The sequence below is a fragment of the Gekko japonicus genome, unplaced genomic scaffold (genome assembly GCF_001447785.1).
Source record: "Gekko japonicus isolate JY-2015 unplaced genomic scaffold, Gekko_japonicus_V1.1 scaffold2172, whole genome shotgun sequence".
Taxonomy (NCBI): Eukaryota; Metazoa; Chordata; class Lepidosauria; order Squamata; family Gekkonidae; genus Gekko; species Gekko japonicus.
Window position 1 is genome coordinate 5,773 of NW_015176517.1, and position 12,481 is coordinate 18,253.

At 48.2% G+C, this 12,481-nt stretch overlaps 1 protein-coding gene across 1 annotated transcript in view; it reads left to right on the forward strand.

The window, feature by feature from the left end:
* The first annotated feature begins 736 nt into the window (after positions 1 to 736).
* Positions 737 to 12,481, forward strand: part of PPP2R4 (protein phosphatase 2A regulatory subunit 4) — a 46,330-nt gene continuing 34,585 nt past the window's right edge. Inside the window, exons 1-3 of the mRNA XM_015427375.1 lie at positions 737 to 858; positions 8,465 to 8,565; positions 11,051 to 11,137. Of these exons, the coding sequence (XP_015282861.1) occupies positions 834 to 858; positions 8,465 to 8,565; positions 11,051 to 11,137 (213 nt within the window). The 5' untranslated portion in view covers positions 737 to 833. The remainder of the gene's footprint in view (positions 859 to 8,464; positions 8,566 to 11,050; positions 11,138 to 12,481) is intronic.

Sequence of the window (12,481 nt, forward strand, 5' to 3'; positions counted from 1 at the left end):
CTGTCACCCAATTATTTTTTAAAAAATGAAAGTGCACAAACCTTTAAATACATTCACACACATCCAGTCTATATATTTTTTTAAAAAACAGTCTGTGCAAGATCAGGGGTGCCTTGATCTTGGGTCTCAAAAATGTTCTGGTAAGAAAAAAGATACTCTGTATATGCTGAGAGATAGCCAGATTTTTTTTTAAAATGAAACCCTGTGCAAGAATTAAAATTTTCTGTAATACTTTTCATCCCCTCCTCCCCTACTAAATCCTGCACATCTTTTTGGAAAAGATAAAACGATTACTGAAGTTTAACAACGACGCTGCTTCTAACGTTGCCTCTTTTACTATTAGAAGCTCCCCTTTTCCCTTCTTTATTCGAGGAACCCGTATTACCGCCTCCCCTTACCCACCGTCCCTTAATACTACTTGCACAACTGCCCTTTGCAAACATGGCCACTACAGAGGTCGAATGCCCTGCCTCACTATGGCCGACGACAACGCACGCAACCCATTTAAGTCCTGCGGGAGGGAGCTGCCCTTCATCAAAATGGCCGCACGAGGAAGACACGGGGAGTTGCCCTTGGCCAATATGGCCACTGAGGAGTCACTGGCGTCTGTAGAACAAGCCCGGGTGGCCATGAAGCGACACGGTCGTGCAACGGGGAGGCGCTTTTCGACGGGAGGACCTGCCTGCCCTTTACAAACATGGCGGCAGGGGTCGCCGTGACTTCCCACGTCGTGCGTGCGCCTGCCCCGCTCCAAGATGGCCGCCTGACGGTTATTGTATTCTGTCAGGCGGTGAGAGGTGAGAGGCGGCGGGCGGCTCCTCGGCTCCGGGAAGATGGCAGAAAGCGAGCGGCAGGCAGGTGAGTCCTGAGGTGACTCCCCCCCCAGCAGGCGGGGAAAGAAGGGGGGGGGGAGAGGCTGCATTAAATGGAGGCTTCCATGGGGGGGGGGGTCTGCCCCCATTCATCATCATCAGAAGCGCGGGGCAGCTGGGTCTCTTCAGGCGGGCGCCCCCGTCGTGTTGCCGGCCAAATATGAGGCCTTGCGAGGAGTGCGGGGCGCCCCTGCTGGCCCCGGGGTGTGCGGGGGTTCCGGGGGGGGGTGTCCCTGTATGGGGACGTTGTGCAGTGGGGGTGCTGGGCTGGTGTGTGGGGTGACTTCTGGTGTGTGTGTGTGTGTGGTGGGGGGGGTGCCAACGCTCCCTCTAAGCTGTGGAGTCCTGTGAGCAAACATTCTACTTTGTGAGCTCCTGGCATAAAGTTAACAGAAATAAAAGGAACGTCGTACATTTTGGGTTCGAAGCCAAATGGTTGCCATTTTTAGAAGCTCTATCAGACAAAAAATTTTATCTCAGCATCCTGGTATAACTATGTTAAATGGTTGTGAGGATTTTTTTAATGGTTCAAATAAAGTATAGTAAGTAGGCTTTGGTAAAACTTGAATTGTGGGTAGTACTTTGTGTTTAATATGGTTAGATATATCATTGAATGTCTACAGATATTCTTGAGGGCAGAAGACACTTGGTTGTATCTAAAGCAACAAACAGTACAGGCATCAATTACAAATTGAGGCTAAAATAAGTCACTTTGTTCAAAGATTTATTGAAGAATGTATCATTCTTTAAAGCTTACCTTTTTTTGTAATTAGTGTGTTGGTTTGAATGTATAACTGTTCTTATGACCTTTATGTATATTTTTATTGTTATATTTGTTTTATTGTTTTAATCCTACCAATAAAATGTTAATGAGAAAAAAAACATGGCTTCTACCATACAGTTTTTGCTCAGATACCAGAGCATCGCTGAGACATTGTGACATGATGATGTCACTTCATGTACATGCTGGAAATTATGTTGCCACAGGAACAGTGGCCGCCTGCCTCTCCTGCCCGTACGTCCCCCTGCCAGTCAACTGATGAACATCGGAGGATGGGGTCTGGAGTGGGGGATCTCTGCCTCCAGCTGGGGGCTGGCAACCCTACGGAGACTTCAGGAGAGGACAAATGGGAGGATCATTTAGAATGTCAACCAGAGATCTTCAAACTGGCCCAGTGTTCACCTTTAGACACACCCATACTGTATCCTTCCTTCCTTCCTTCCTTCCTTCCTTCCTTCCTTCCTTCCTTCCTTCCTTCCTTCCTTCCTTCCTTCCTTCCTTCCTTCCTCCCTCTCTTCCTAATCTAGTCCTCATCAAGCCATTTCTTTCAGGATTTTTCTTCTAGCTTAATTTACAAACGCACGTTTTTAATGCATATGTGGCGGAGTCCCCTTGACCAATGCTCCCTCTAAGCTGCGGGGTCTCGTGAGCAAACATTCTACTTGATGAGCTGCTGGCATTAAAGTTGTGAGCAAGCAATTTGGCTACTGCATAAGTTAGTTTGCTCTGGGGCCGTTAGGGATGCCAGGTTTGGCTTGGAAAATACCTGGAGACTTTGGGGGTGGATCCGGGAGAGGGCAGGGTTGGGGGGGGAGGGGCCTCAGCATGGTGTACCATGCCACAGAGTCTACCCTTCAAAGCAGCCATTTTCTCCAGGGGAGCTGATCTCTGTCAGATGGGGATCAGTTGCAAAAGCGGGAGATCTCCAGGCCCCACCTGGAGGCTGGCAACCCTAGGAGCCATCCTTCCTGAGCTAAGACTAAAATGTGTGAGCTGGAGGCTATAAAACTGTGAGTTTGCTCACACTAACTGAGCTTAGAGGGAACACTGGTGCTAGGGCAAAGGGAGATGCCCCTCATAATAGCGGGGCTGGAATTGTGGCATCTGGGAAGTGGGTACTTAGGGGGCTGGCTTTCTCCTCTGTGGGGAGTTTTTACTCCACCCTGGGAATCTGCAGCCTGGGAAAGCCCCACCACTACCACCACCACGAGCAGAATGCTTAAGGCTGGGAGATGCCCCATCATAGGGATAATCGGTGGTACTCATGGCTGATAAGTAGGGTTGCTAACTCCAGGTTGGACGTTCCTGGCGATTTGGGGGTGGAGCTTGGGAGAGAGGGAGTTTGGGGAGGGACTTCTGCAGGGTGTAGTGTCATAGAGTCCAAAGCAGCCATTTCCCCCAGCTGAACAGATCTCTGTAGCCTGTAGGTGAGTTGTAATTCTGGGAGAGCTCCAGGCCCCACCTGGAGACTGGCACCTCCAGGGCTCAGTGGTGTTCATAATTGAGTCCTATGCACAGAGGTCATTTCGGGGGGAATCGCGGGGGATCGCAGTTCCCCCGGGTGAGGTGCAGGGGGGCGGGGCACATGACGAAGCCCCGCCCCCTGCTTCCGGCCGCCCCGCTTCCGGCCCTCATTCAGCCAGGAGGAGGCAGGAGAAGAGGGAGGGTAAGTTGCTTCCTCCCCGACTCTCCCCACCCCTGCCTGCCTGGGGCCAGGGAGGGCCTTGGCGGGGCTTCCTCGCCCTCCCGCCGGCCTTGCAGGTCCACCGCCGGGCCCCTGATGCCAGGGGGTGTGGCATATGCTAATGAGTTATGCTAATGAGTTCCCCTAGCTCTTTTTCTACGAAATGACCCCTGCCTATGCAGATACTCGGAAGTATCCCTTTGAAGGCAGGGGAGCTTTCTCCAAAGTAAAAGTGCATGGGATTGTGGCCTTGGTTGGCTGATTTTAAAAAGCGTCCCTGAGTATCTTCTGTTTACTTCTTAAAATGTGATTTGCAAATCCGTGGGTGTCAGACACAGTCTCAGAAGAGGCTTTCTGCCTTTTGTCTTTCATGGAAGGGAAAGCCTCTTCTGAGACGGGGGTGGGGTGGGGGGTGGTCTGCTGTGGCTCCCTAGAGTTGCCAGCTCCAGGTAGGTAAATTCCTGAAGATTTGGGGATTGAGCCCGAGGAGGGGAGGGATTGCAGTGGGGATGTGATGCCATGGAATCCACCTTCCCAAGCAGCCATTTTCTCCAGGGGAACTGATCTCTGTGGTCTGGAGATAAGTGGCAATTCCAGACCTGGAGATTGGCAAGTTTATGGCTTTCTATGTATTGCCTAATACGAAAGAAAGCATGCTCCCCTTCAGAATGATTGTTCCTTTTCTCTGTAAATGTATACGGATTAATCCGTTACATGTGTATGCCTTGATCAACAGACTTCAGAGCCAGTTTGGTGTAGTGGTTAGGAGCGTGGACTCTAATCTGGGACTCTAATCTGAGTAAAATGGGCTGCTTGTAGCTGATGCGTCCTTCTTTTCCGAGTACAAGATGGCCGGATCTCAGTTGATTACGCTCAGCGTTCCACTCCACAGCACTCCAATTTTGACACATTTATTTCCTTCCCTAAATTTCCCCCCAGAATTAAACCCAAGCAAATGGTAACCATATAAGCTTGTTATTCCTATTTGGTCCTTGAATCTATTAAACATCTTCATAATGTTGTGCGCTAATTTACTGCTAACCCTCTAGCTATATGTATGGACTGGTAACTTCCATTTCAATGTATCTGAAGAAGTGTGCGTGCACTCGAAAGCTTATACTTTGAGTAAAACTGTGTTCATCTTAAAGGTGCCACTGGACTCAAACTTTGTTCTGTTGCTTCAGAACAACATCGCTACCCATCTGAATCTATCTTCAGAGAGTACAAGATCAAGATGGGTAGCCCTTTCACTGTCTACATTGGACAAACAGGCCAGTCCCTTCAACAAAGAATTGATGGATATAAGTCTGACATTAGGAACCACAACATTCAAAAACCAGTAGAGGAACATTTTAACCTTCCAGGACATTCAGTTGCAGACCTAAAAGTAGCAGTTTTCTTACAAAGGAATTTCAAAGGGAGATTAGAAAGAGAGACTGCTGAATTGCAACTGATAATGAAGCTCAAGACATTGCATCCACCTGGACTGAATTGAAACCTAGGTTTCCTGTCTCATTACCAATGCTGATCACACGGTTCACACCCTTCCTGTCTCATTACCAATGCTGATCACACCTATTACCCCTCTGCATAGCACACCTAATCCAATCATACCTGCTATTGTCATTTGCCTGCTTATGTCATTTGGCATCTGAAATCTCTCCACTTTCCAGTAAATAGGACAGATGGACTCCTATTCTAGCTGTATCTGAAGAAGTGAGCAGTGACTCACGAAAACTCATACCCTGCCACAAATTTTGTTAGTCTTTAAGGTGCTGCTGGATTCTGGCTCTTTTCAGAGCACAAGATGAGGCTAGATGGCCTCTGGGTACCTTTGGTCCACGCCTTTGTTGCTGTAAGCATTCTATGTCTTCTTCACCACGCCCTCCTTCTCCACACTCTTCTGGAGAAAAGAAATGTGAAATCCATCAGGCTCTGGCTGTGGGGTTAAAGTACATCATTGTGTCCATTATCCTGCTTTGAGGAAGTCCTCAAGCAATTCTGTGAGGAAGCTTCTTATCTGAGTGTAACTTTGTTTGGGGGCTGGAAGGGATCTATAAAGTGCTCTGTGTCAGCTCATCTTACCCTGTAGGACGTGACTTGGTTCACTTGCCTGAGTTATTTTGAATTGTACATATTTATGCCTGATACAGAAAAAAAGAACAGATAATTTTTTCCCCTTCCAAAATATTCAAACTTAGTGACATCCAATGAAGATAATAGGCAGTAGATCGAGGACGGGCTTCTACCCAGTACATCAGGGTGATGTATGTGGAGTTCTCCGGCAGTCTCCCATCTGAACACAGCCCAACCCAGGCAGCTTCTGCAGGTTGCCTTCTAACCAGATTCAGTATTGGGCTGGAGAGTCAGCGTTGCAGGTAGAATGTTGGTCTAGAATTCGGGAGCCACCCCAAATCGGATTGAAATTGGCGCACTGCCATGAAACTTGCTTTTGAGCCGATGACCGTCTCTTTCAGCATAACCTACCGTGCAGGGTGGTTTTGAGGACAAATTGCATGCCACCCTGAACTTCTTGGATGGAGGCTAATATCAATGGCGGTGGTGATCAATGCTCCCTCTAAGCTGTGGAGTCCTGTGAGCAAAAATTCCACTTTGTGAGTGACTGGCATTAAAGTTGTGAGCGAGGAATTTGGCTGCTGCATAAATCAGTGTGCTCTGGAACCATCCTTCCTGAGCAAAGACAAAAAATATGTGAGCCGGAGGCTAAAAAACCGTGAGCTAGCTCACACTGACTCAGCTTAGAGGGAACACTGGTGGTGATCAAAGTTCCCTCTAAGCTGAGTTAGTGTGAGCTAGCTCACAATTTTTTAGCCTCCAGCTCACACATTTTTTTCTTAGCCCAGGAAGGACGGCTCCAGAGCGAACTAATTGATGCAGGAGCCCAATTGCTCGTTCACAACTTTAAGGCCAGTAGCTCACAAAGTAAAATTGTTGCTCACAAAACTCCATAGCTTAGAGGGAGCATTGGTGGTGATCCTTATTTATTCCCTGCTTTTCAGCTGCAGATTTGCTCCCAAAGCAAGTCACTGGAATCCAAAGACGATGCATGTGCCAATTAGGACCTGATTAAAAGTAACCCTTGTGGAGGCCATCTCAGCTGGTTGCTTCCTGAAAAAATCTTATGGCCTCAGTAATGGGAGGCGAAGCCAGCAGGGCCGAGGGGAAGGGGGTACGAGGCTTTCAGCTAGGTCTGGACAGAGACCCAGCTGCCCGCTTCCTCTTGATTCTGCCCTGTTGGCCTCATTGATGGCCTTGGGGATTCACTGGAAAGAATTACTGAGAGATTGACTGTGGACTGCAGGGTAAGCAAGGAAAGGGGACTTTGAAACCCTCTTAGATTTCACGTGCAAGGCCTCTCCATCCTTGTCTGTCTTGTCCCTCCTGATGGTGCATCTGGATTTGCCCTTCCTTACAGCATTGTGACTGTTTTCACCTTGAAACAGAGCTCCTTGGGCTGCCGCCTCCCCTCCCTCCACAAATGCTGAGCGTAGCCATTCATCCTTGGAAGCAGGTAACTTTAGAACGGAAGCATCCCTCCCTGTGCGTGTTTGGGTGCTTTTGACAGGAGCTCCGGGGCCAGACCTGCTTCCTGGCTCATCAGGAAAAATGAACTGTGTACCTAGGCAAGGGGGGGAGGAGGAGGAGGAGGAGGAGGAGGAGGAGGAGGAGGAAGCAGAGTCCCGCTGACTCAGCGGGATGGCAATCTGCATTTTCCTCCAGGCTGCTGTGCGGAGGCCTCCCGGGGCTGCCGAATGCTTACTCGCTTTGTGCTTCCCACGCAGTCCGAAAACGCTGGCCTGGTTTGTCTTTTTGCTTGGGCTGCTTTTAAAGTGAAATTGGTTTATGGGGACTTTTTTCTCCCTCCAAAGCAAGGACATGCAATCACATTGATCCCCTTTCTCCTTCTCATTTGGCTTGTGCTTCTGCTGTGTATGCTGTGTATGTGCACCAGTTTCTCTCTGTTGGGTACCTCTTTGCAGAGAACGTATTCACGGGGCTGTCTGGGGGCTCTTGGGGTCCTTAGACACAGGGTTCCGTGGACATCTCCCCTGTGGCTCTCTTTCAGTTGCATGTCACAGGGACACAGCAGAGAGTGACGTGTCCCTTCCTCGCACAGCTGTGAGAAAATGGACGGAGGGGACAGCTGCACCTAGTCCCACCCTGGAGAGATGGGGGACCTCTGAGTGAAAATAACCAGGCTTTTGGGTCGTTAGCAGAAGGCCTTTGCTTCTTCCTAAACCAGTATGCTTGCAGAACCACAATTTCCATGGTTCTTGTGGGGTGGGAGACAAAGCCATGATAGTTGGAAGGAACTAGGTGAAGATACGGAGCATAGGTGTGCTGTGCACATATCAAAAATAGGTAAGCACTTAGGGTGAAAATGTTCTGTTTCCTGCATCATTGAGCACATCCAGGCATTGGGTGACTGGAAGCATCTCAGGACCTTCTAGAGGCATCTTATTAAAATGTTCCTGATAAGTTGTGCAATACAGCGATTTGCTGGCAAAACAAAATTTCCAGGCGGATGGAGTTGTGCCTTGTTTAAAAACAAAGTTAATCTAGAGTTTCTTGTAGTTCCAGTTTGGGACACGGGACATTTGATTCAATTGAGGCCCCAAATCCCAGATTTAGAGCGCAAATCTAAGCGTGTATATGTGGAAGTAAATCCCATTGCGTTCAGTGGGACTTGCTCGTTTGCGAATGTGTCGCCTCGGTCTCATAGAAAGAAGTGGCCCATTGATGTGTGAGCGGGTGCCTAAACTAGTACACGTCTGGTGCGGACAGTCCTGAGGCTGAATAAAGGCCGTCTCAGCACAAAGAGAGTGCTTAATGAATTCCTGAGGTGTAGATCATACAACTGACTCTCTTAAATAATCTCTCTTATTTCATTGCTCTAAAATCCAGAAGTAACTTTGGTTTGGTGGTTTCCAGTCAGAACAGGACGCTTCTTGGCTTGATTAGTGGTTTGGTGGTTTCCAGTCAGAACAGGATGCTTCTTGGCTTGATGTGCACCAGTTTCCCTCCAAATGCGCAAAAGAGTTGAGATGATCAGAGAGGCCTTTTCTGTCCTAGCTGTGTTTGACCACTTCTTCCTCTGTCTTCCAGAATTGCCCAAGGAGGCGCTGCCGCCTCCCGATCAAAAATTCATGATCCCCCAGAAGGAGATCAACATGGTTCCCGACATGGCCAAGTGGAAACGCTCTCAGGTGCGGAATTGACTTTGCTCAGTTTTGTTGGCACTGTTACAATAGGGCAGGGCCCAATGACAAGCGGAGACTTGGGAATTTGATGCAAGGGACTAGACCCTACCAGCATCTTTCCTGGTGCCCACCAGCTGTTTTTAGAAAGTGGGTGGGGGCAGGTGGGGCTTTTGCCCAGTAGAGCCCCTGATTGGCTGTTAGAGATTTCATTGGCTGTGCAGATTTTTAAAAATGTTGCTTTGGCAGCAGCCGCTACCACCGCACAAGGCTCTTCACTGTGTGACTGAAGGTAAACTATGGCAGCCATTTCATAGGCACCATTTTGCGGTTGTGCCCACTGGTTTTTTTTTTTTTTTGAATTAATATTTTATTACTTTCCACGTAACATGTTTGCAACCAAAATCTCATACATTTTGAAACACTATACATAGTATTACATCATATTATACACAGTGTCACTGGCAATGTCTGCTTAATATGTATATATTAAGAGAAAGGTTTTCCCCCGTCACTGCCGGTGGTTGCTTAGAAAACTATTTATTATCTTCTCCTTAAACTCCCAACCAAACAATACATAATTATTAAAGTTGTGCCCACTGTTCTGTGCCAGAATTCCAAAGGTGCCTCACAGGCTCAGAAAGGTTGAGGACACCTGGTCTAGACCACCAATGTGGTTTAACGGTTCAGTTCTATTTAGGAAGCCGTGCTGTGGGTCCATGTTCAGATGAGTCGCTGCCCTGTTCCCTCCCTCCCTCCCAGGCAGTGACAAATGTTCTCAGCGTTCTTCATCTTTGTCAAGAGCTATATGGTCCTGGGTCATGCAAAGGGTAATGTAAGTTTGGGTTACTTTTTAAGGCCATCCTAAGGGCTCCCTTTTTTAGGAATGCAGACTTCATTAATAACATTGATGATTCCTGTGCATCAATTAAAAACGTACATGAATCCGCTTACAGTAGTCTCTACAGCATCCCTGTAAGGTAGGCCAGTGTTCTTATTCCCCACACCGGAGATGGGGGAGCTGAGGTACAAAGAAGCCAATAATGCCTTGAGAACAGACGCAGCACCCCTCTGTAGTACCGTGGATTGCCGCAACATCCACATGTGGCTACCTGGGCAAGCTGGGAGTGGTTTTCTCCCTACAAACCAGGGTTCTACTGTATTGAGAACAAGATCAGCACAATTGGCTTATCCTTGACTGACTCCTTATGCTCATCAGCATTTTGAGCGATCAAATGTAGAATTTTGGATATTGAACTACAAAATCTTAACAGTGCTGCTAATGAAACTTGCTCTCCTTTGAGGTTAGGGATTACATTCAATGTAGATCACGTGGCCCCTTACCTTTACTATCTGAATAATCCCCAACAGCGTAGAGCCTTCTCTCTGGCCAGATTTAGTGTCATGCCATCAGCAGTTCTATATGGCAGATTTCAAAAGGTAGCCTATTCTGCTAGAATATGTTGTCGAAGACTTTCACGGCTGGAGTTCGTTAGTTGTTGTAGATTTTTTGGGCTGTGTGGCCATGGTCTTGGCATTGCAGTACCTGACATTTCGCCTGCAGCTGTGACTGGCATCGTCAGAGGTATAACACAGAAAGATGGAGTAAATGACACATTGACACAGAGAGTACTCCATCTTTCTGTGTTATACCTCTGACGATGCCGGTCACAGCTGCTGGTGAAATGTCAAGTACTGCAGTGCCAAGACCATGGCCATACAGCCCGGAAAATCTACAACAACTAATATTCTGCTAGACTTTGCCTGTGTAAGTTAAAATGTATCGAAACAATCTCGCATATCCTTTTTTTATTGCCCTTTTTATGCAAACATTCGTTTCAAGTATCTTGACCCTATTGTTGAAAATAAGATGGAATTGTCTGATCATCCGATATATTTTGAATGATGTTTTTCCTGGCGTAACTGAGAAGGTTGTTTGATTTCTTCAGTGTGCCACCAAGATCCATCAGGATAAGACACAGTGATGATTCGATGTTACATTTAAATTTTAAAACTGTATAAATCTTTTTATCACTCTTATTCTGACAATGCTGTAATCTGTCCTAATTTATTCTGTATGCCATTAAAGGTTTGATTTGATTCTATGCTGGGAGTAAACCATGGCTCAGAATCCTAGTTTGTCCCAAAGCAAACTAATTCCAGCTTGCCCAGGACCTGCATTCAGATATCACCAGAGACAACATGTGCCCTGCCTTGTGCTCTGTGGAGGAGGAGTGGGGTGAAAGGCTAATGGCCATTTAAGCCTCAAAAAAAACCCATAGCCAAAATCTCAACTCTTGGCTGTGGAACCAAGAGTGGGTTAACTTTCCCTCACATCTGGTTCCCCGTGAATCTCACACCCGGGTGACTGGTGGCCCGTTGCTCACCAATGAGTCTGAATTCATACCAGCCTTCGGAGACTCTCGGCTGAGTTTGGCTAATGCCTCCTCCTTGTGGCCACGTCTGTTCTCAGCCCCCCTTCCCTTCTTTACAGGCTTACGCAGACTACATGGGCTTCATCCTCACGCTGAACGAAGGCATCAAGAGCAAGAAGCTGACCTGCGAATACAAAGTCTCTGAGGTGGGTGAACAGATGGGGCTGTCTTACGCGGAGTCGGCCCGTACAGCTCAGACATCTCAATGGCAGTTGCCAGCGGCTCTCGGAAGAGGGAAGGCCTCGCCCAGCACTTGAGACCTCTTGTCCTGAGAAGCCAAGGGTTGAACTTGGGGCAAATTATGCTGAGCCCTAAGAACCCTGCACCGTCTTGTTACCAGACCTGCTCTGGGTTCGGCGCCGTTTTCTGCAGGTAGCCTTGAGCATTGTGGGGTGCCTTCTGAGCACTAGAAATCTTGCCTGGTCCCATTCCCTTCTGGAGGAGGAGGAGGAGATTGGATTTATACCCCGCCCTTCACTACTCAAAGGTGTCTCAGAGCGGCTTACAAACTCCTTTCCCTTCCCCTCCCCACGACAGACACCCTGTGAGGTAGGCGGGGCTGAGAGAGCTCTTTCCAGAACTGCCCTTTCAAGGACAGCTCTGACAGAACTGTGGCTTGCCCAAGGTCATCTAGCAGCTGCAAGTGGCGGAGTGGGGAGTCAAACCTGGTTCTCCCGGGTTAGAGTCCACGCATTTAACCACTACACCAAACTGGCTCTTCAAGGGTTTCCTCGGGCATGCTTAGAAGGCTGACTTGGCAGCCATACTCGGTGGGAAAGGAGGTGTATAAATATTCCTTTAAATAAATGAGGAATACAGTGAGGACTAGCTAGATTCAAGACCAGTAGCGCCCAAAAGGAATTTCAGAGTTTAAGCTTTTGGGAGGCAAAGCCTCCGTCATCAGATACTTGACAGTATTTGTCAAAGGGAGTGTTGACTCGAAAACCCATCCCCTGAAAATCTTGTTGGTTTCTATGGCGCTGCTGGCTGTTGTGCTGCAGACCGACACGGCTGCCCTCCGAAACACTGAGGACTAGAAACCCATTTCTTCTCCCTCCCCCGATTGTCAAGCTCCTGAGTTTTTGTATCTGTTTCCGCACTTAGGCTGGGCTGTCCTGGCGTTTGTGCCAGCGCTTCCTCCTCTTTCCCACCTCTTTCCAAGGTGCTGCTCTGGCGGAGTCTCTAATTTTGCACAGATCGAAATAACTGGTCCTCCTGAGTCAGCTCTGGCCAAATAAATGCATAGAAAAAAATAAGCCATCGGTTCGCGTAACGATAGTGGGCCAGTGCACGTGGCATGCTTTGAACCTCGAACCACAATTTAAGAGCCTGGTAGCTGGCCGTAGGATCGGGCTTCCCCTCTGTGGTCAGTTCGGTGCAGAGGTTAAGAGCACGGGCTCTAATCTGGGAAGACCGGGTCTGATTCCCCACTCCTCCACATGCAGCTGCTGGTGTGACCTTGGGTCAGTCGCAAGTTCTCTCAGAGCTGT